Below are 22,995 nucleotides of genomic sequence, written 5' to 3'. Positions count from 1 at the left end.
AAAAAAAAAAAACAATGTTTAACAAAATGGTAGACACATTATGAAATTTCGGCTCTAAGCATTTCGATCTTTCCTCGACCTCATTTGTAAATAAATAAATATTGTACCAGCATGCTGGTAAGTTATATGCTGGAGCCAGCAAGCTTGTGTCGTATATTTCCCCTTTTATACAAAAAGGTTTTTGGTTGGATAAAATATGTGCTTTTTTCCAGAGTTCATTGTTTTTCTATACCATTACTTATTGAAAATGCTTGCGTGTACACTTATATATGTAGTAGGGATGTTACGAATGTGGAATTTAAACATCCGCGGATGCGAATGCGGATGCGGATGTTTAAAAGCTAACATCCGCGGATGCGAATGCGGATATCAAGTATTTTAAAAAAATAATTTAGGTGTGTCAATTAGGTGATTTAGGTAAATAAAAAATGGAAAAGGTAGTCATTTTAAACAATGTTTTTTTTTTTTAATTTAGTACTTGAATTTAAAAATTGAAATTGGGTTAAAGCCTGTTTCTTAAAGTGTCGTAAATCAAACCTGCGCCACTAAATAACTACTCGCGCAAGGCGAATAACTTGAAACTTGACAAAATTGTAAATTCTCCCCAATAACTCCTTTCTGAGAATTGCATCGGCGCTGCAACTGTGCCTTTCATCTTCACAATCTAGCACCATGAAAAGATCGTTGTTTAAACACCGTTATTTTCCATAGAATTCTTCATTCTAATTATTTTGGTTGTTTCAGAATTTGGAGAACCTGTAACATCAGCGATTTTCGATTTTAGTTTTTGTAACTCACTTTTAGTATTTTCTGCTGTGACTGGTTTGAAAAATGTGTGCTTATAGCGAGGTTGTAAATAGGTGGATATGGAAAATTTTCTGAGCATGAAAATTTCGAAGAAAATTCAGTTCTAAAGTCGTGGCTGCCAGCAGAATTAGTTTAAAGTCTTGTTTTTTTTTTTTTTTAAAAAGGAACCCCGTTTCTTATAATAATTTGAATTATTGGAATCGTGGATGAAGGTCTGAGATCTGCTTAGTTCCCGGGTGACTTTTTAAAATGGTTCACCTGTAATGAATAGCTTCTAATTAGTTTTTTTATTAGCTGAGATCGACTTTTCCTAGTTGCAGTAAGTCACAATTACTTACTCACCGCTGTCAGTACCATATCAAATCCGTTTTGTTTTTTTCATTCCTGTTCTCAATGTGCTTTGATATTTTGAGGCAAATGTACGCAAATTTTCAACATATCCTTAATGTAGTATGGTATATATACATTGTGGCTGAAATGCAAAAAAGCAACAACTAACTAAAATCTTGTTATTGCATAAAACGATCCCCACGACTTATGATTCGATGAAATGCATCATAATCTATCAAACAGTGAATTTTGAATTTTTAGTTAGTTACGGCTTTTTGTATTTCACCGACGAGGTGAGTTACGCCCTTTTCATACTATCGTAACGATATATTGCGTTCCAAGTCCCACGCCTCAATAAATATTAAATTCGGCTTGAAATGATTCTTATTTGATTTGTGAACTTGGCTGTCAACTTTTTCACATTCCATTTTACTTTGCGTAGTAAAAACAGTGTTTCTCNCTGCAACTGTGCCTTTCATCTTCACAATCTAGCACCATGAAAAGATCGTTGTTTAAACACCGTTATTTTCCATAGAATTCTTCATTCTAATTATTTTGGTTGTTTCAGAATTTGGAGAACCTGTAACATCAGCGATTTTCGATTTTAGTTTTTGTAACTCACTTTTAGTATTTTCTGCTGTGACTGGTTTGAAAAATGTGTGCTTATAGCGAGGTTGTAAATAGGTGGATATGGAAAATTTTCTGAGCATGAAAATTTCGAAGAAAATTCAGTTCTAAAGTCGTGGCTGCCAGCAGAATTAGTTTAAAGTCTTGTTTTTTTTTTTTTTTAAAAAGGAACCCCGTTTCTTATAATAATTTGAATTATTGGAATCGTGGATGAAGGTCTGAGATCTGCTTAGTTCCCGGGTGACTTTTTAAAATGGTTCACCTGTAATGAATAGCTTCTAATTAGTTTTTTTATTAGCTGAGATCGACTTTTCCTAGTTGCAGTAAGTCACAATTACTTACTCACCGCTGTCAGTACCATATCAAATCCGTTTTGTTTTTTTCATTCCTGTTCTCAATGTGCTTTGATATTTTGAGGCAAATGTACGCAAATTTTCAACATATCCTTAATGTAGTATGGTATATATACATTGTGGCTGAAATGCAAAAAAGCAACAACTAACTAAAATCTTGTTATTGCATAAAACGATCCCCACGACTTATGATTCGATGAAATGCATCATAATCTATCAAACAGTGAATTTTGAATTTTTAGTTAGTTACGGCTTTTTGTATTTCACCGACGAGGTGAGTTACGCCCTTTTCATACTATCGTAACGATATATTGCGTTCCAAGTCCCACGCCTCAATAAATATTAAATTCGGCTTGAAATGATTCTTATTTGATTTGTGAACTTGGCTGTCAACTTTTTCACATTCCATTTTACTTTGCGTAGTAAAAACAGTGTTTCTCGGCTAAGTAATAAAAGAAAACATGGAACTTAATCATAATAAGCCGTTTTATGAAAAAAAAAATTACATATATGTCGAAAAAAACTAGCGATGCATCCAGTTTTTTAATGTTCGATAGTTACATAATTCTTACCTAATGAAAGGTTATGATTTACCGCGCAAATTGTCGATTCTCGTTATAGCTAGACGTTGAACATTTCCGCTGGAAATAGCTATCTAAGTATCTTACTTGACTTTAAATTATAAAAGAGGGGGGATTTAGAGGGACAGTTTTAACGTAGCATCTCCACAGGCCAAAGATATTAGGTAAAGTTTTTATTTTGTTTGCCAGATATACGTTTCATCGGTGCACTTGCACAATATTCGCATTCGCAAAAGCTCCGCATTGAATATTGCGAATGCGAAAGCCAATGCGAATGTTAAAATTAATGCGGAAGCTCCGCGGTTGCGAATGCGAATATTCGCAACAACCCTGATATGTACATGTAAGTAAAAAATTTTAGCTACCATTTTTAGCCACAACGACTTTTTAGCTCTTTTTAGTCCTTTTTTTAAAGGAATTTGGCTACCACTAAAAAGGATTCGCGCCAACACTGTGCCAGAGTCTGCGACAGAGAACCATCGAGATGTTTTAAAAACCGCTGGCCAGCAGGGACGCCGAGATGATTTGGTCGATTGTTAGCGAATATGTTGCTTCAGCTTAAGCACGACTATTTTCGAGTGGAAATTCGTCTACGAGAGAAAACATCGAGAACAATCGAAATGTTTGAACAATCGACTAAAACATCTTGGACTCGCCCATCACTAATATAAAAATTGTTTTTGCAAATATCATTCATTATATTCATAATTTTGTTCCTACTTACTCTGAATCTTTTTTCTGATTCTCCGGTATTTCCGCCTCGTAGCTGGGCATATAAAACTGAGGAGCGCGCTTGCCACCCACAATGGATAGCCGTTCCTCGGGTGTGCTCTGGAAGCGACGATCATCAACTTTGCCGTTTTGATCCTCAGCTTTGACATATAAGACATACTCCATATCCAATTGAAAGAGATCAGTGCCACGTGTACGTACTACACCAGAACGTTCATCCACCTCGAAGCGACCACCAGTACGATCTCGTACTATAAAATAATGTATATTATGATCGGTATCGGGATCCCGCGCCTGCAATGTGAATACGGGTGTATTGGGTGGAGCATTTAGTTGTACTACCGCTTGCATAGGCAATGGGCGATTAATGAAATAGGGCGGTTCATCGTTGACATCCTTCACATGGATGATAACGCGTTGATTGTCAGTGTACTTGAGGTCAGCTAAAAGGAAAAGTAGAACATTTTTTATTTTAGGTTTTCTTTACTTCGTCGTTCAAAGTACAAAACCGCGTATCGTCGTTCTGCAAAACTCATATTTGTACACAAAATAAGATTTGCTCACCGGAAGCTCCTGGCAAGAAACCTTATCCATTCGTACCAAAATATGGATTTATAAAACTTGCCTGAAATGGTCTTGCTTGTTTTGAAATAATACAGTTTTTACGCTCTACTGTTAAATTTGGCAACGCGGCTTTGTACTTTAAACGACTAGAAAGCAGTGCAATTTTACTAAAGGATAAAAAGATTGGTTTCGCTTTACAGCTCATCAGTTTAGAGTTTTTCACTTAGCAGGGAATATAAATTATTTGGTTTACTTTTCAACTCTTTTTAAATCCTTTGTTCTGAAAATTCATTTAATCTCAAAGCAATATTAACAAAAGCTAATTCTTCTCTATATCCTTACAGTGTGTTTAATTTATTTCTAATTTACTTTTAATAACTTAGCAATGACACGCAGCAACAATAGATATAAATGCATTCGCACATGGAAGCAAAAGAGGACTACAAGCCTTTGTGAAACTAACTCTGTTGCAACTCTTGAAGCCATACGTGCTTCTGTACTAGACGCGCTGAATTACAAACGTTTCATATATACATTAGGGTGGTCCAAAAATGCACGTGAAAAAGTAAAATCGGAATTTTTATGCTCTCACCTCCTAAGATTGTTCTAAATAAAAAGTCTTAAGTATTAAAAACTAGTTAAATAAACAACTGGGTATTGTTATTCGAAGTCTCCTGAAGAGAAAGAATTAAGAATTCTATACCATTCATACAAAAAGTTGTTTTTTTTTCGTATAAAATATATGGAAAACTTTGAGCGCTTTGAGCGACCTATAAATATTTTTTGATTTCAAAATAAAAATAGGGGTATATTTTCTCGATATAGAACAATCCCAGGGCATTAAAATTCCGACTTTACTTATTTTGGACCACCCTAATATACATAGTTATATCTAAAATAGGTATCACACGATTTGAACATTTGTACATTTTGGCACTCACAGAATGGTGTTGTCTAGAAATAATGTTTTGAGCTTAGTAACAACTTTCCAACACCACTCTGCAACTCAGAAAATGTATAAATCTATAAAAATGTACAAATCGTGTGATCCCTGCTTAAGTATATACATAGGTATACCCAAAAAGGTCCTTATAGCTACATGTGTATGTACGTAAGTATGCGTATCCGACTTTCATGTATCGATTCATTTCTGTTATAACCCTGCAAAAAGTGCGACTAATCCGGGATGACTCCGGTAGCAATCGCAAAGGAACATGCGACTATTTAATACCATTTTTGATCTCTTTATATGGAATGAACTGTTCGATTTTGTTAGAACATGTCCTATGAAGAGACTAATTGCTCTCCTTTATACCCGAACGGGTATAAAAAGCGACTAGTCTCTTTTAAAAAATTAAAATTTTGCGGCAGCTGCAATTCGAACCAGGTTTGCTCAGGTTTGTTTGTATTTGCATTTGGTTTATTAAGTCAATGAAACAATAAATTCTTATAGACCAACGGTGGGCAAACGCGGCTCTTTGAGCCAAATGCGGCTCTTTGCTTGGCAAAGTGCGGCTCTTTTTACTTCCTCTTTGCTTAGAACATTTTGGCTCTTTTTACTTTTTAAAGTACACATTTCTTTGCAGGACATTTTTTTCCATTGCGTTGTTTCTTTATTTTATTATTTTTATATACACATGCGCAAGTTAAGATCGCAACATTACCCGCAATTAGAGAATGAAAATTGGGTTTCTGACTTAATGTTCTTTACCGATATGGTGGAACATTTACAAAACTTGAATTTGTCTCTACTAGGAGAGAATAAAAATGTTTTTGATTTGTCGTAAATTATTTAAAGTTTTGAAACTAAACTAATTCTTTTTATTCGTGATCTCAATAAAAGAATATTTCATAATTTTCCATGATCAGAAAAAATATTGCACATTATTTAAAAGCAGATTTTGAAAAAAAAATTGCCGATTTGAAATTATTTAAATGTACGTTTGCATACTTCATAAACCCTTTTTTATTAGTAATATATTTGAGGCTGAATTCACAATATCCGAAACACTATTTTTTAGTAAAGCGCAGAAGAGTTAGAGTTTTTGGAATTAAAAGAAGATAAGGCACTGAAATGCAACATAAAGCTTTGTCATTGCTTGAATTCCGGCAACAAGTACCAGTTTTTCAATATCCACTGTTGAAAACGGCTGCGTGCCGTATATTTTCAATTTTTGGTACAACGTATAACGCTAGGTGCACATTGCATCCGATAGGCCGACTGATTTCGACCGAACAATTTGACCGTCCGAACTGATGCGCACACTTAACCAGATTATTTGCCGACCGTATTTGTACGCACAAATTGACATACTCTAAACATGTGATTTTATGGGTAATTTTTTTGTTTTGCATCCAATAAGTTAATTTTTTTTTGTCACTGACGGACGTCAACGGTATGAAAGCGCTCACATAATCACAAGTGTTTATTCATATCGCCCGCATATAGCCGATATCGGCAGAGCACAATTCGGCCGATGCCGGCTGCAGGGTGCGCGTAGCGTAAATGTGAGTCTTTGTACTCTAAAATGAATTTCGTAAAGTCAAAATACCGTTCACAATTAGTTGCATTCGCGTACCTGATAATTATTGAAAGTTATAAAAAGTATCAGCTTTTTGCGTTCGCGTACGCAACAAACTTGCAATGTAGGGGAAATTGAGAGAGCAAAATGACATTTCATTTTGAGGGAAAGCTGCTAGTTTTTGCTGGAAAAATTTTAGCCAACAAGAAAACAGGTGATCAAAAACAGCTGGTTGGAATTTACGCAATTGCCTGAATTAAATTTGATGGTTTGGAGGAAATAGTAAATTGCGACTAATTAAACTTGTAAGAAGTAAGTAATTATTCATTTAGTCAGGATAAGACTTCGGAATTTGTATTCCTGCGTTTTCAATTGAATACTTTTGAATGTAAACAAAATCTCTATCAGATGTTCGTTTAACTTGCAAGTTTCTGCAAATTTTCTGTTCGCGTACTATTTTGGATATTTTTCTCTTGTGAGAGAACAGATGTCATTTCGCCGGAATTTTGCTGTAGGTCATTTTTTACTGGACATTTTAAACGAACGTACCTATTGGCTAACCAATATTTAGCAGAACTGTTACGAACGGCTTCAACTGACGTAAAACCAGATTTTGAAAATTTGGCCAAAGGGATCTTTTTATTTTTCTTTAATATCTATCTTACGTGCATTAGAATAATAATAAAATGAATGTTTTTCATTTCTAATAATAATTTTATTTAAAAATCAAATGTTTGCTTTTGTTTTTTTTTTTGTGGCTCTTGGTAGAATTTAGAATTTACATGTAGACTATTGAATAGTCAACAAGTAAGAAAATCTAAGTTCGGGCGGAGCCGAACATTAAATACCCGGCGCAAGTATTAAATATATGATATTCACTTTTCCGAAAGCTACCGGTAAGCATGTTAGGCCGGGGTATATCAATTTTGAGTAAATTGGCGTCCTTAAATTTCGGAATATTGAAGTTTCAAGCATTTCTGAAATTTACCGTTATATGAAAATCGGCCTCAGTTTTAGTCCGATTTCAATAATTTGAAATCGTTTGCTTTTATGTGACAAGCAGAATAACCATACCGAGTTTGATATAAATTAGTAGAACGGTTACCGAGATACATATATGTGATCATAAGTGGGCGGTACCACGCCCCTTTTTCCAAAATTTTATCATAAACGTATTTCTTGGTAAAGAATTGTTTCAAGCATCAATTTTGAATAAATTAGCTTTAATATTTACTGATTTATCGAGGATTTCGTATTTCTCCAAATTACCGTTATATGGGATGTGGGCGTGGTTATTGTCCGATTTTAAAAATTTTCGGCCATTTGATAAACTGTTGCAAGGCTAACAACTGTGCCAAGTTCGGAAGAAATTGGTGCAGCAGTTACCAAGATATACACATGTAACCATAAGTGGGCGCGGCTACGCCCATTGTTAAAAAAATTTATAATATTCTTATTTTTCGTCTAAAAATTATTGTAAATATCAATTTGAAGTGAATAATCTTCAGTAGTTACTAATATATTGTAGTTTTCGTGTTTCTGAAAATTGCCGTTATATGGGAGGTAGGCGTGGTTATTGTCCGATTTTGCCCATTTTCAATACCGTCCGTCCTACGCCCGAAAGAAGTGCACGTACAAAATTTTGTTAAGATATCTCAATTTTTACTCGAGTTATCGTGTGCACAGTCGGACGGACAGACGGTCACCGCTTAATCGATTTCGCTTTCTATTCGGATCATTTACTATGTATACATTTGTCTATATCTATCTCGATTCGTTTTGCCTGTTACAAACAACCGTTATGTGAACAAAGTTATAATACCCTTGTGCAAGTTAACACCAGCGAGAGGTTGATACCCTTCCGTAAAGTGCTGACACCTCGCTGGTCAACACGCGCATCCGCTTGCCATTTCGTCACAACAAAATCAACAGTACTTGACTTCTCAACAAATTGGCTCTCGATCAACGAAAAGCTATTTCCTCTGAAAAGGTGCTGACGCTCGCTAGTCTGCACGCGCATCCGCTTGCCATTTCGTCACAACAAAATCAACAGTACTTGACTTCTCAACAAATTGGCTCTCGATCAACGAAAAGCTATTTCCTCTGAAAAGGTGCTGACGCTCGCTAGTCTGCACGCGCATCCGCTTTGTCAGTTCGGTGCAGCGCAAACCGTAGCAGGTCACTGAAGTAATCAGTACAACATTCACCGACTGGTTTCGCACACATGCCATAATTTAGTAATTATCTAGTGCCAATTTATGCCGGTAAAAAAATTGAGTGCTCTGTAAATTTTGGTAAAAACATGTGGTAGCCATCTCTTCAGTTGAAGTAAGCACTACACTATCAATATCTCTGGAACCAAAAAGCGCATATACTTCTAGTGATAGTGTAGTGCTTACTTTAGCTGAAGAGATGGCTACCACATGTTTTTGCCAAAATTTGCGGATAAAATTTTTTTTTTCGATAAGCACAAAATTACGTTGTAAGGGTGAAGTATATGCGCTTTTTGGTTCCAGAGATATTGATAGTGTAGCGCTTACTTCAGCTGAAGAGATGGCTACTACATGATTTGACCAAAATTTGCAGAGAAACGAATTTTTTTTTGCGGCATAAATTAGCACACGATAAGCAATAAAATAATGTCGTAAGGTAGAAGTATATGCGCTTTTTGGTTCCAGAGATATTGATAGTGTAGTGCTTACTTCAGCTGAAGAGATGGCTACCACATGTTTTTACCAAAATTTACAGAGCACTAAATTTTTTTTAGCGGCAAAAATTGGCACTAGCTAAGTACTAAATTATGGCATGTGTGCGAAACCAGTCGGTGAATGTTGTAGTGATTACATCAGGGACCTAACAGTAGCATAACGACCAACACGAAACATTTCTCACCAAAAGCGCTGACACCCCATTACGGCTTCAGTTTGGCAACGAGCAACNCGAGCAGATTAAAATAAATTCAGAGTTGCAAATCCAGATCAATAAACTAAGGGGAACCATAAACCAACTGTTAGCACACACTAACCAAGCAGAAATAAATACGGCTAATTTATTTAACCTTATCAGTAGCAGAAATAGGACCGCGATTTCCGAACTAAATAACATAGCTCTTTCCATCACGCTAGGGAGACTTAATATTATAAACCCTGTCCTGTTGGATAGCCAAGAAGTCGATACTATTATCAAGGGCTTTGCCATTAGCATTAATGATATCATTATGAATTCTAAACTTAAGATACTGCAAAACAACGAGATGGTCGTTTTTGTAATAAAATATCCAAAAACTAACAATGTATGCAATAAAACAAGAATCTACCCAGTAGTGCACGACAATAGGATTATAATATTAGAAACTAATGTAGTAGCGAAATGTAATAAGCAATACAGGCTAGTTGATAAATGCAAAAAAGCGGTCGCATCGACGTTCTGCGAGGAAATTCAAAACACGACAAACCCATGTTTACAACAGCTACTAAACAACTACACAGCAACGTGTACTACTACATCCGCCCACAACATATCGTCCATAGGAATGGTAGACGATGGTGTCGCATCCCATGGCACAAGATATTAAGTTTACCGAGCACATTGTAACGCTGTCGTTACCATATCTAGACGAAGTCAACATACGGAATTTAAGACATATCGCAACACTAAGGTACAAAATTAATATAAACTCAATCATAATGTTTAGTTCCCTTAGTGGATTGATTATCTCGTCGGTCATAGCGCTGACTATATTTCGCTGAAGGAAGAATCGGCAGAAACGCATTGTTATAAATTTGATAGAGAATAATATTACCAAGGCCCCAGGACAGAACGATGGCGCGCCCGAGGGCGGCCGATTTTAGAAGGGGGAGAGTTAACACCAGCGAGAGGTTTATACCCTTCCATAAAGTGCTGACACCTCGCTGGTCAACACGCGCATCCGCTTGCCATTTCGTCACAACAAAACTAACTGTAAGCAATTGACTTCTCAGCGAATTGACTTCTCAACAAATTGGCTCTCGATCAACGAAAAGCTACTTCCACTGAAAAGGTGCTGACGCTCGCTAGTCTGCACGCGCATCCGCTTTGTCAGTTCGGTGCAGCGCAAACAGTAGCATAACGACCAACACGAACCATTTCCCAACAAAAGCGCTGACACCCCATTACGGCTTCAGTTTGGCAACGGGCAACAACAAGAATCAACAGACAGCTATTAGTTAGATTTAATATTTAAATAATAAGTTCTGCCCTTGTATTTTGACTTTGATGTCCGCACTCATAGTGAACGGCTGCCCTACATAGTAGGGAAATAAATAATGAATTAAAATCGAGTGTCACGTGTTTTACTTGCACAAGTGTGCTCGGGTATAAAAAATTCAGAGCAAACTTTATAAGTAATTAATTCCCAAAACAAGAAAACCGTGGATTCTAAAAACAGAAACGGCTTAAGGAAAAGTCAATACAGCGATAGGTCCATTCAAAGCATAGTTGGATTTACAAGCATCAAGCCGCCGAAGATTTGTTACAGGAACATAGAATTTTATCAATTTCAACAATAGCGGACATTAAATGTTCCCAGCAAACACAGTCTCTAACGTTAGAGAAATTTGGATTTCTACATTAGATAACTAGGGTAATTCTCTAATCGTTCTCGAGCCGATGACAAAATTAGAGGCCCTTAATATGAGCTGCATTCGATTTTCGATCTTCGCTGGCTATCGAAGATCGAAAGTGAAATTCGTATTATGAGCTATGCAAGCGTGTCGAAATTTTCGTTGAGTATCGAATTTTCTGTCGAACAGAATTTTGCTTTCGATGGTGTAGCGAAGTGTTAGAAAATTGTGAAAAATNTAGTTTGCTCGATTTGTAAACAAAGCTTCTCAGCGGTGAAAAATATACTATTGTGAACAACCTAAACGGGCGAAATTCACAATAGCGCTATTCTTCATCGAATAAGCGCCATAATACCAAATGAAAATTCGTTCGCTCAGCACTTTCGACCGCAGTCGAAAATCGAATGCAACTCATAATAGGGGCCAGAGAATTACATTAGAATTCGATTCGAGAACGATTAGAGAAACAGCGCGAATTCAAATAAATGTCAATAAACAATATACCAAATAAATTACTCATAAATTATTTTTAAGTTCAAATAATTCATTATTATTTTATTGCAAATACATTTAATACAAATTTTACAAACAAAGCAAGGCAAAACAGCAGTTTGAAATTCAATCAAATTCTGAAGTATTGCGTTCTTGAAAAGTTTTCTGAGATAGAACGCTGTTGAAAAATTTTCTGAGGCATTTTCGAACTGGCTGCCGAGATAGGTCGATCTTCCACTCAGCCATCGATATGATAGACCCATATTCTAATTGAGATCTAACGAAAGAGTTATACAGAAGTTTTTTGTGTAAGCGAATAGGTCCCCTTTAATATATAACCCTAAGGTGTGAGCCCAGACTAATTGATCTCCAATAATACCCGTATGAGACTAGTTGCGACTAATTAATGCAAAATTGTACCCGATTGAAATTATTCTCGGAGTACTTTTTTAGAGACTAGCCGCACAAAAAAATACGTTCGTCTTAAGGGGGAATTTCACGTAACGATATACGAAAACTATTCAATTTCACTTAAGCCATTAAAATGCAACGAATTAGAAAAATAGCAATAAATATCGAATGCAGCAGCGGCTGGTATCAGAAAAAGCAAAACTCCTTCGTTTGCAAATATTCCATTAACTATGCAAGAAAAAGCAAACAAACTGGAGAGCGTTTTCGTACGCACCTAAAGGCGTCAGTGTAGCCAACTTTTATTTATCTACATAAGTATGTTCGTATTTGTATTTCCACATCTTCCCGGCTTTTGTGTACATACATATGGATTGCATATACGCATGAGTGTGTGTATGACTGGCTCGTTAAATTTGCGCAAATGTACATACATGTACACATGTTTGCAATTTTAGTAAACAACAATCGAGTCCATATAGCGGAAATCCAATTATGTCGGAGATGTTTCCTTCTAAAATGTAACCCAAGCCGCATAAAAATATTATGCCTATCAGTAATAACCTAATAAGCAAAACTATCGAGTTTATATAGCACCATTGAATCGCTTGCATTTTAAATACTTCTAAATTCGTTTTAGTCCATAGGTTTCAGCATTTTCGTAAGTGACCTTACCATCCGTAAACACTACGTGCAGTCTAAAATGATCACACTTTTAAGATAGCCGTAGCCGTGTGGATTACCCTAGGTTTGGAGCCTCAGGATACATCCAAACGAATCGGAAATATTTGTGTAATACCGATTGCTTTAATAAATTGAGGATAACAAGAATACCAAATATATTTTTGTTTTCCCTCCTCTTGTCCCGCCTGCCCTCAGAATGTGCTAACTTATATGTATATTAGGACATTAGATTGGTCCCACAAAAATCGAGTCTTTTTCATTACAACTTACGTTAATTGCAAAAGCCATGTGAAACCAAGTCCTCCTCCTGGTTCATGCGGAGGAGAGCTCCCCACTTTCTCAACTTTCACAAGCTGGAACTCCACCGAATACTGTAAGGGGTGGAGCATTTGCGTCCATTCGCAGATGTCAAATCTATCTTATAATGCCTATGTCGCTATGAATCTCAACTTATCACGCACTTATCAACTCCTCGCCGCAATACCGAAATAGCTCAGCTGGCAGCTCTTCAGCCCCAGCTCGTACCTCATAACAGCCGGGAGGTAGGACATCTATTGCTTTGTGCTTGATCGGGGGTTCGGGATGCTCATCTCTACTGTTTTGAGTGTTTTTACTATTCCACATGGCTTTGTAGGCGGTAATAGCTCCCGGCAAACATTGAGGTTAGTTATCGATTAGAGAATGATTGGAGGACTAGCCACATTCTCTAATCTCAAACGTTAGAGAACGACTCGAAAAACTATCGAGAATCATAGCGATCTCAACAAAAATGGGACATAGCTCTCGACTCGAGAAAATATTGATTCTCTAATCGTATTCCAATGTTGATCTCTAATGGGATTCGAGTGTGAATTTCAAACTGCTGTTTTGCCTTGCTTTGTTTGTAAAATTTGTATTAAATGTATTCGCAATAAAATAATAATGAATTATTTCAACTTAAAAATAATTTATGAGTAATTCATTTGGAATATTGCTTATTTACATTTAGTTGAATTTGCGTTGTTTCTCTAATCGTTCTCGAATCGAATTCTAATGTAATTCTCTAACTTCGTCATCGACTCGAGAACGATTAGAGAATTACCCTAGTTGTCTAATGTAGAAATCCAAATTTCTCTAATCTTAGAGACTGTGTTTGCTGGGCTGTTCTTTCGGTCTATCTGTAATCTAGCTATTTCTACCCCGCGGTACGTAATGAGCAGTAAATTTGGCGAGGAGGCACTCGAAGGTATTCGAGTATTCGAATAGTGCATATGCTGTGATTTCAGCTTATCGACGTGGAGACTTTCTTTAGTTGTTAGTGAAGTTTTCTGCAGAGGCGGGTGTACATATGAATATTTTGCCTGCAAAAACACAGTGGTCCCACTCGATGTTTGGTTCTCGGATGAAACGTACGACTAGAACACAAGAAATGTGTCTTAGAACACGGTTGGCTATGGTTTTTTTTTTCGATCAACAGACAGCCTTGTATCCTTATACTGGAGCCTAGTGCTTAATCCGCCATATTTCGGGTCCGGACGAAATCCGTAAGCTTCTGTGCGTTATTAAAGGTGGGGGTGAATTTTCCGATAGTACTACGACAATTTTAATATCGTATGGTGGGTAGCACCCCGGTGTTCTGTTTCGTCGTACTGAATTCTGGCAATACTGAAAGTAGCAAAAGAGACGAACGCGAGCCGCTGATCGATGATGACCAAGTCAAAGTGCCACCGCCTGACTATGACGAGGTACGAATAGCATTTGCGGGGCTCGAAAACAAAAAAGATACTAGAGCATGAGTTGGTAAATTGTATGCAATAACTGTTATACAAAATATGACGACTGTAATTTAAGTGGACTCTGCCCAATCCATAAGAAAGGCGATGCCGCCATAAGCGCCAACAGCCGCGTGATTAGTCTTCTAAGCATAGGTTACAAACCGCTTTCGAGCGCATTGTATTAAAGACCACCGTCAACGACCTTAATGGGCCTTATCAGTGTGGTTTCACACCATAGACCAGTAGCTGGTTTCTGTAACAATTCTCTACCAAGGCGAATTCATATATGATTTCGCCGTCTTGTTCTCTACTGCTAATAAGTAGTAGTTTGACGTATATGTATTCTCTACCAGTAGAGAAATTATAGGTAGAGAAGAGTTACAGCAGCCAGCTACAGGTATTCACCATGAGCTAAATATTGGAAACGACTGGCGAATTTGGTATCTTCACGAACCTAATACCGCTGTGTAAAATGACGTCGAGTAATATCATCAGCACCGTCAGAATTGGGCGCTCCTATCCGATCCGAACGAAGTTACAGTCAGGACGACTCCCCTCGTGCGATTTCTTTAATCTGATGTTAGATAAGATATTCGGAGCCGCTGAACTGAACTGCCGAGGGAAAAAAAACGAGCGCTAAATGTGTGGGTTTCCCCCGGAGGCACCGGGTTTGGTTAAAAATATAAGCGCTACGGATTTGGCATTTATGACTCTGTGTGTTGGTTTAAGATTCTGGGAATCTCGAGGTTAGGGAAATATGTCTAACAATATGTTCTCTTCTTTTTAATTTTAATATATTAAAACAAATAAGATAATCTATAAACACGTACATTTGTTATCTGGTATGAATCATTCTTCTTCTGACTTTTATATATACCTTAAGTTATTTGTTTTTGTTATTTTATGGCCTTATAACAATTATATTCAACAATTTTTATTGAGCTTGAGACCGTTTTTAATGAAAAACTTATTGTGGAAGAGCAACAATAATTTGAAAAAATGGTAGAAGTGATAGGTAATTCGGAACCACCAAAAAGCTTGTCGCGCGAATAGCAAACTGGCATTTAAATATCTGCATACATACATATACATACATACCTAACCAATTATGCATGTACGCTGAATTCGCCGACAAGCTTTTTTAAAAACGAAGTGAATTAGTACAAAATGTTAGTAATTTTCATTAGAGTTTGAATAACTCCATTCACTAAATGGCTTTTAGTAACTTTAAGGAGACCTTAACTTATTTTATTTTATTCATTTTAGTGCAGTTTTGACAAAATTTTCTTGCTAAAAAATCTTTTGTTACACTACTTCATTTTATTCCTTTGATTGTACAGGTTAAATAAAAGCTTGTTTTAAAAATATATATTTTTTTTACACTATTTTATTTTATAATTTTCAGTCCATTTATAAAAGCGTTGTATATTAAAAAGTGTTATTTTATTTTATGTACAAAATTTTGCAATAGATATTAAATAAAATAATTCAACTTGCAATGAAAGAGAACAGAAGACTTGGCAAGCAAAATGTTGTTTGCTTACGTTTTGTATAAACATACATATGTATATATAAGGTGCAATCTCGTATTCCTCGGACTCGGACTAGTAAAACTGTCAAAAAATAAAAATTCGCTCAGAGCGAGAGAGTAACATTGAAAAGTACGGGATCGCTTTCTAGTAAAAAATGGTAACTTCTGTCAACTTCAACATAACCTCCAAANATGTATATATAAGGTGCAATCCCGTATTCCTCGGACTCGGACTAGTAAAACTGTCAAAAAATAAAAATTCGCTCAGAGCGAGAGAGTAACATTGAAAAGTACGGGATCGCTTTCTAGTAAAAAATGGTAACTTCTGTCAACTTCAACAGAACCTCCAAAATTTGGTTGTAAATTTTTGCTTATTTTCTATATAAACACACTCAGCTCACACATGTAAATAACCAAAAATACTTTCAAATTCATTAGAATCCACTTAAACAAGTAAATAAATACTTTTCAACATGAATTAGCAGAGTGCACTTTTCTTTTGTTTACAATTTGGTTGCCAAACACACTACAGCTGATCGTTTGACGCATTTACTAGAATTTACCAGCAAAAAATTCTCGGACTAAAACTGGTAACTTCTGACAGAGAGAGAACCGTATTTACTCTCTTTTTTGTCCTCTCAATAGTCAGAGAACCGAGTACGTGATCGATTTCCAGTAAAATCTGACTGATTCTGATTATTTCTGACTAGTCCGGACTCGTACGGGATCGCAACTATAGCAACAGTTAATTTTATTTAAAGAAATGGCGTGTCGCCCATTTCCGCTGTACAATGACATATATTTAGGCGCAATATTTAACTTCTTCTGGGAGGGCGACATCTGGAGTCTTTTAATTGTATCTCCTTGATATGATGCCTACAACGAGGTTCATATCTAGTCTAGGAATTGCTTTGCTACACTACCGCCGCGGCGCGCCGGCAGCGTTAACAAATTTATAGTGGTTTTACGTTCTTTGGCAAATTACGCTCTGTTAGCCATAAATCTTACTATTTTTTGACCGCCTTTGAATCAGGACCCCTGGACCATATGGAGAATTCATTTACATTTTAAATTGCATTGTCATCATGATTGGAACTATGCTGAAAATTTCAAGTCCCTAACTTGTCGGGAAGTCAGTTTAAAATCGATTGGAAATTTCCGCGATTTGCGCGGGATGACCAAATTAAATAAAAGCTTATAATTATAAAAATAACCACTCATGCTCATAAAGCCGTAGTTGCGTATGTAACGTATACGACCGTAGCACCATACGCAGCCATCCAACTCGGTTACTCGCACGCCTTAACTTAAAACTCGTATGAGTCATATTTAAAAGAAGTTAAATATTTGCGTTGGAGTTTTTTACAAAGTGTTCATTATGCACATATTTATTTCCTTCTTCATGTATATAACAATTTTAGACTGAATTGCGAGTAAACCAATAACCATTGTAAAAATGGATTTTTAGTTTCTCAAATCATAGTCATCTTTCACTCGATGTTTTTTTTTTGTTCATTTGGTGAGACACTAGTCTTATTACACTAGAATCGTTCGATTTGCCAAGAAAAACATTTTCACTGTTTATTGTTGACATTTTTAAATATCTTAGGGCCGGTTGCTCAAAGCCTGGTTGACATAATCTCCGGTTAAACATCGTTATCAACGTTACCGACACCGTGTTAAATACATGGAGTCGAAGACGTCGATAACTATGTTAACTGAAGGTTAGTGTCAACCATCCTTTGAGCAACCAGCCCTTAAACTTTGAAACATGTTTATAACAATTTTGGAATGAATTTCTTTTAAATATAAAAATTGTAAAAACGGAATTTTAGTTTTTCAATTCATAAGGGCTGTATATTACGCAAATTGTCTTGGATTTGCTTGTAGAATTCTTCTTCTTCCCTATTGGCACTGTAACTGCCTAAGCGATTTTTCCCGAGTCCATAACAGCACGCCAGTCATTTGTCTTCTGTGAGAAATTACGCCATGTAAACTCCATAAAGCTCATCCTTAAATCGTCTGCGGTATTCGCTATCGCCAACGCGTAAAGGGCCGTAGTAGGGCAGTTTTTCAATTCATAAGGGCTGTATATTACGCAAATTGTCTTGGATTTGCTTGTAGAATTCTTCTTCTTCCCTATTGGCACTGTAACTGCCTAAGCGATTTTTCCCGAGTCCATAACAGCACGCCAGTCATTTCTCTTCTGTGAGAAATTACGCCATATATCGTTGTAAACTCCATAAAGCTCATCCTTAAATTGTCTGCGGTATTCGCCATCGCCAACGCGTAAAGGGCCGTAAATCTTTTGCTAAATCTTTCGTTCGAAAACTCCAAGAGCCGCTTCATCAGATGTTTTCTTTGTCTATGCCTCCGAGCCATACAGCAGCACAGGCATGATGAGTGACTTATAGAGTGTGACAGCGAGAGAGGACTTTACTTTTCAATTGCCTACTGAGGCCAAAGTATCACTTGTTGGAAAGAGTGATTTTCAGTTTGATTTCTAGGCCGATATTATTATCGGTATTAATACTGGTTCCCATATAAACGAAGTCGTCTACTTTATCAAACTTGTTACTGTCAACAGTGACGTGTGTACCAAGACGCGTATGCTCTGACTGTTTGTATGATGACAGAAGATAATTCAATTTGTCCTCTTTCGCCACCCGACATTTGTTTTGCCTCTCTATCCACCCCGATAAGGCAGAACAGACGTAGCCCTTGTTTTTACCGACAATATCGATGTCGTCGGCATACGCCAGCAACTGTACGCTCTTGTAAAGTATTGTGCCTGAGCGGTTCAGTTCTGCGGCTCGTATTATCTTCTCCAACATAATTTTAAAAAAATCACACGAAAGGGAGTCACCTTGTCTGAAACCTCGCTTGGTACCAAATGGCTCGGAAACGTCCTTCCCAATTCTGAAAGAGCTGATGGTATTGCTCAAAGTCATTTTACACATCCGTACTAGTTTAGCGCGGATACCATACCAAATTCAGACATCGCGGCATAAGGACAACTTATTTTCGTGCTGCCGAAAGCGGCATTGAAATCGACACATAGATGGTGCGTGTCGATCCTATTCTTGCGGGTCTTTTTCAAGATTTGGTGTATTATGAATAGGGAAGACAAAAATATGCAGAAAAAACTTAATAATATGATCATTAAAATTACTCCAAAATATTAAAAATATGCATGATATATGCCCCAAAAATGTACCACCAATATAACGAAAAAATTTTCGATTATCGCATAAAAAGTTTTTTGTGCATACATATATATTGAAAATTAACACTCTGCGTCACAAGACTTTGTCGGACAGAATTTGAAAGATGGCAATTACCCAGGTGAAAATATTGCAACATTTTATTGAAGTGTTGCTACATACAACATATTTTTGTTGCTGATATTGAGCAGTTACTATAAGGGCCGTTTTCACCAACTCTGGTTAACACTAATCGCCAGTTAAACATCGCCTTTTTTCTAAAACCAGGTTTCGAGTTATGCGAAAAATTGCACAATCGCCGTCGTAGCTGAGTGCTTAAATGTGATTACTGCCACTCAACAGTTCAGTATCTGGTCCCAACATCAAAATAAGTTTGTTTCAAATAGCCGTTCCCTCGGCCGATAGCAGCAAATCTTCGAGTGTACTTCTGCCATAAAAAAGATTCTTCGGAGGTGGAGTAAAAGTGTAGATCTCTCCATTTGTGTCATAACATCAAGAAGCAAAACGCGAATTAGAAAAAGGAGCTCAGCCAGAAACGTAGAAAACGTCAAAATGCCAAATGGCTTACAACCATGCAGAGGTGGTAAACGAACTTTACCATTGGCCACAGTGCCTACCCACCATTTTTGAACCAATAAATATTTTTTTTTATATAAACACATACATGCAAAAATACTGGTCTCCCCTCCCATTGAGATATTCACCTTAGAAAGAGGTGTGCTTTCAGAATAAACTAACTTTTAAAGATAAAATATTCTGCGATCTTGAGCGTAATTTTTATTCCAAAAATACCTTAATTGAAAGCACATTTAGAAAATACGTCGAAACGATCTAAATCATTCTATAACTGCTAGTCCTTATAAAATTACATACACCTGTAAAAGGTTCAAATTCAAATTTGTCTCTAGAAGTGTGTAAAATCCCTGATTTACTACTCTTAATGATGCTCCTTCTTTTAGTCAGAATATTTCGAGAGTGGTATCAAAGCAAATTTTTTTCGACAAATGTTCTGATAGTTGCTCTTACTTAATTGGAGCCTTCTAAAATCAATGGCGTCCTCAGTTTTGCCCTATTGGCTCCACGCGGATAGCGGTACTTGAAACTTTGCTTAAATTTTAACTATTTTATAAATAAGCACCTGAGTTTTGAAGATATTTTACTAAAATTTTCCACATAACCGTTTTTTAATATTACCTTAACTATTCCATAAAATCATCGAAATCGGTTCACTAAAACATATAGCTCCCATACAACTGATTGATCAGAGACGTTGTTTTGCGTTATAACTCCTTCAATTAAACAGATTAAAATATAGTTTAGGTTCAATTTAACATATATCACGCATACAATTTATTATTCAGATATGAAGTTAGAGTTATAGCGCAAAAACACATATCTGAGTAGTCAGTTGTATTGGAGCTATATGTTAATGTGAACCTATTTCGATAATTTTAAGGAATAATTAAGGTAATATTAAAAAACTGTTATGTGCAAAATTTTAGTAAAATAACTTCAAAATTGAGGGAGTTATTTATAAAATAGTTAAAATTTAATCAAATTTTCAAGTACCGTTATCTCGAAAACCGGAGCCAATCTGGTAAAACAGGGCATGCCATTGAATTTAGAACATCCCAATTAAGTGAGTTCAACTTTCAAAATCTTTCCTCAAAGTTTACAACTTGAACAGCGTAATTTCAACCCAGCTTATTCTTTTGTTTTCTATTTCATGTTTATTCCTCGTCTAACTTTTGAAGCATTTGATGAAAATGAATTACACCTATATTAATTGATTTATTAAGAGATTACGAATAAAATGATAGATAAAACATAGGTGTGCTCACAAATTTAAAAATAAATTTTTTTTTTTAAATGTACCTATTTATTAGATTTGCCCATATCGCTACCTAAAGGCGAAAAGGTGCGAAGTACATCAAAATTACGAATTTGATGCAGAGTGGTAATACGAAACAACATCGATTTTTGGTCTCTCAAATGGACTTGGCACCTTTTCACCCTCAGGCCGAGGCCACGCAATGAGCGGCAAAGCGGTGAGCTGCTGACCGGTGAGCGGCTTAAAATTAAAACATATGAAATTCTATTGAAGTGGCCACGCATTTCTGTATGATTCTGCTCACATCGAGTGTAATAAAAATAAAAATTCTTTTTAGAACCTTTAACAAATAATAATTACAATAAATAGATGTTTATTATGCTTTAAAAACGATAAATATAGGCTGAAAAAATGGAAGCGATTCTGTTTATGTTTGGAAATCACTTACAGGACAATTATTTATAATCTTACAGTTATATTTACATTGATACGTTGTATGGAATTTGACAAAGCCTTGCTCTTTTAATTAAGTTATTTGAATGTATGTTAATTAGTCTTATCTACTTTCAACAAAACCGCTGATTTTTCGCACCTGTACACAGTTAGATACTTTTTTGATTTGCTTGCGTTTTTTTCTTATTTAATTCCACTAATGCACACACAGAACATTTTCATTAACTACATAATCTAAAAACAACATATGTGTACGTTAATGTACGTATGAATGTTCTATATATGTATGCACATTAGGGGGGTCTTTATTTTTTAATTATTTATTTATTTTTTTGTTTGATTATGCGGTATGTCATCGGAGCCGCTCAGAAATGGTGACGATATGTAAATTATTAAACAGTTTTAGTAAATCACTGTCCTTTCAAACCATCACTTCAGTAAATACATCGGACATATAGGTGAGTAATTTTCCTAAACTGTTTATTTTGAAATTGGCATGAGTCACTTTACCGTAACGAAAAGTGGTGATTTTCCATGACTATATGAAATTAATTATACTATGAAAAATATAGGTATCCTAAGATATCAAGTACAAGTAAATCTTCTCGAAAGTTAGCATCAATATTTTTAAACGTGCTAAAGCCCAAATCGTGCCAAATATCGATTTAAAAGCAAAGTGACTTATACCACTTTCAAAATATATGGCTCTTATAGGACTTTTATTATACCTTCCTACTCATAAATTCTTAAAGTGAATTTTTTAACGACAATAATAAAGCTCTAAGTATAACTGTTACGAAAGGCAAAAATAATATCTGTCATTAAAAGACTTTTATTTAAGCTTCAAAAAATAAGTCATTAAATAACAAAATGGGATGAATTTAATTTTAGAACTTGAAAAAAGCTAAAAAACCTAAGCCTGTTAGTATTTGGAAGTTTATGGGTGCGACAGCTTTCTCTTAATGATTTTTTAGCTACACATTTTTTACAAAACGGTTATTTTCGGTCCCTGGTCGGAATACATTTTTTTAATGTATGTTACTGCATAACTTTGAACCACGTTAACCGATTTCTATAATTATTATTTTTAAAGGAAAGGCGGAGGTGGTCCCATACTAATCTGGTTTAGATCAAGCCATTGGATCATAAAGAAACTAACGGTACTCTTAATTTTTTATGAGAATTGAATTCGGCTTTGGTTTCTGCTAAAAAATTTCTATACTTGTTAAAGTATACTGAAATAATATAATAATTATTAATTCATTGAACTGCACTGTTCGGCAATCGGCTGGGGAATTGAGGAAGCCAGGTTTCTCTCAAAGTCTGCATTATATATAGAAAAGTAATTTCTCAGTTTTGCCAGGTTGGCGATTTTAAGCTTTTTTTTATACCCGAGCGCACTTGTGCACAAGGGTATATTAATTTTGTTCACATAACGGTTGTTTGTAACAGCCAAAACGAATCGAGATAGATATAGACAAATGTATACATAAATGATCAG

The 22,995-nt window shown here is 35.9% G+C and overlaps 1 protein-coding gene across 6 annotated transcripts in view; it reads right to left on the bottom strand.

The window, feature by feature from the left end:
* LOC108364849 (neural-cadherin-like) overlaps positions 1-22,995 on the bottom strand; it is a 539,754-nt gene that overhangs the window by 178,061 nt on the left and 338,698 nt on the right. For all 6 annotated transcript variants that reach the window (XM_017618713.1, XM_017618702.1, XM_017618720.1 and 3 more), the window contains one exon: positions 3,423-3,873. In XM_017618713.1, the coding sequence (XP_017474202.1) occupies positions 3,423-3,873 (451 nt within the window). The remainder of the gene's footprint in view (positions 1-3,422; positions 3,874-22,995) is intronic.

The sequence above is a fragment of the Rhagoletis zephyria genome, unplaced genomic scaffold (genome assembly GCF_001687245.7).
Source record: "Rhagoletis zephyria isolate East Lansing unplaced genomic scaffold, Rhagoletis_zephyria_1.1 Rzeph_scaffold_00034, whole genome shotgun sequence".
Taxonomy (NCBI): domain Eukaryota; kingdom Metazoa; phylum Arthropoda; class Insecta; order Diptera; family Tephritidae; genus Rhagoletis; species Rhagoletis zephyria.
This window is presented reverse-complemented; position numbering and strand designations above follow the sequence as displayed.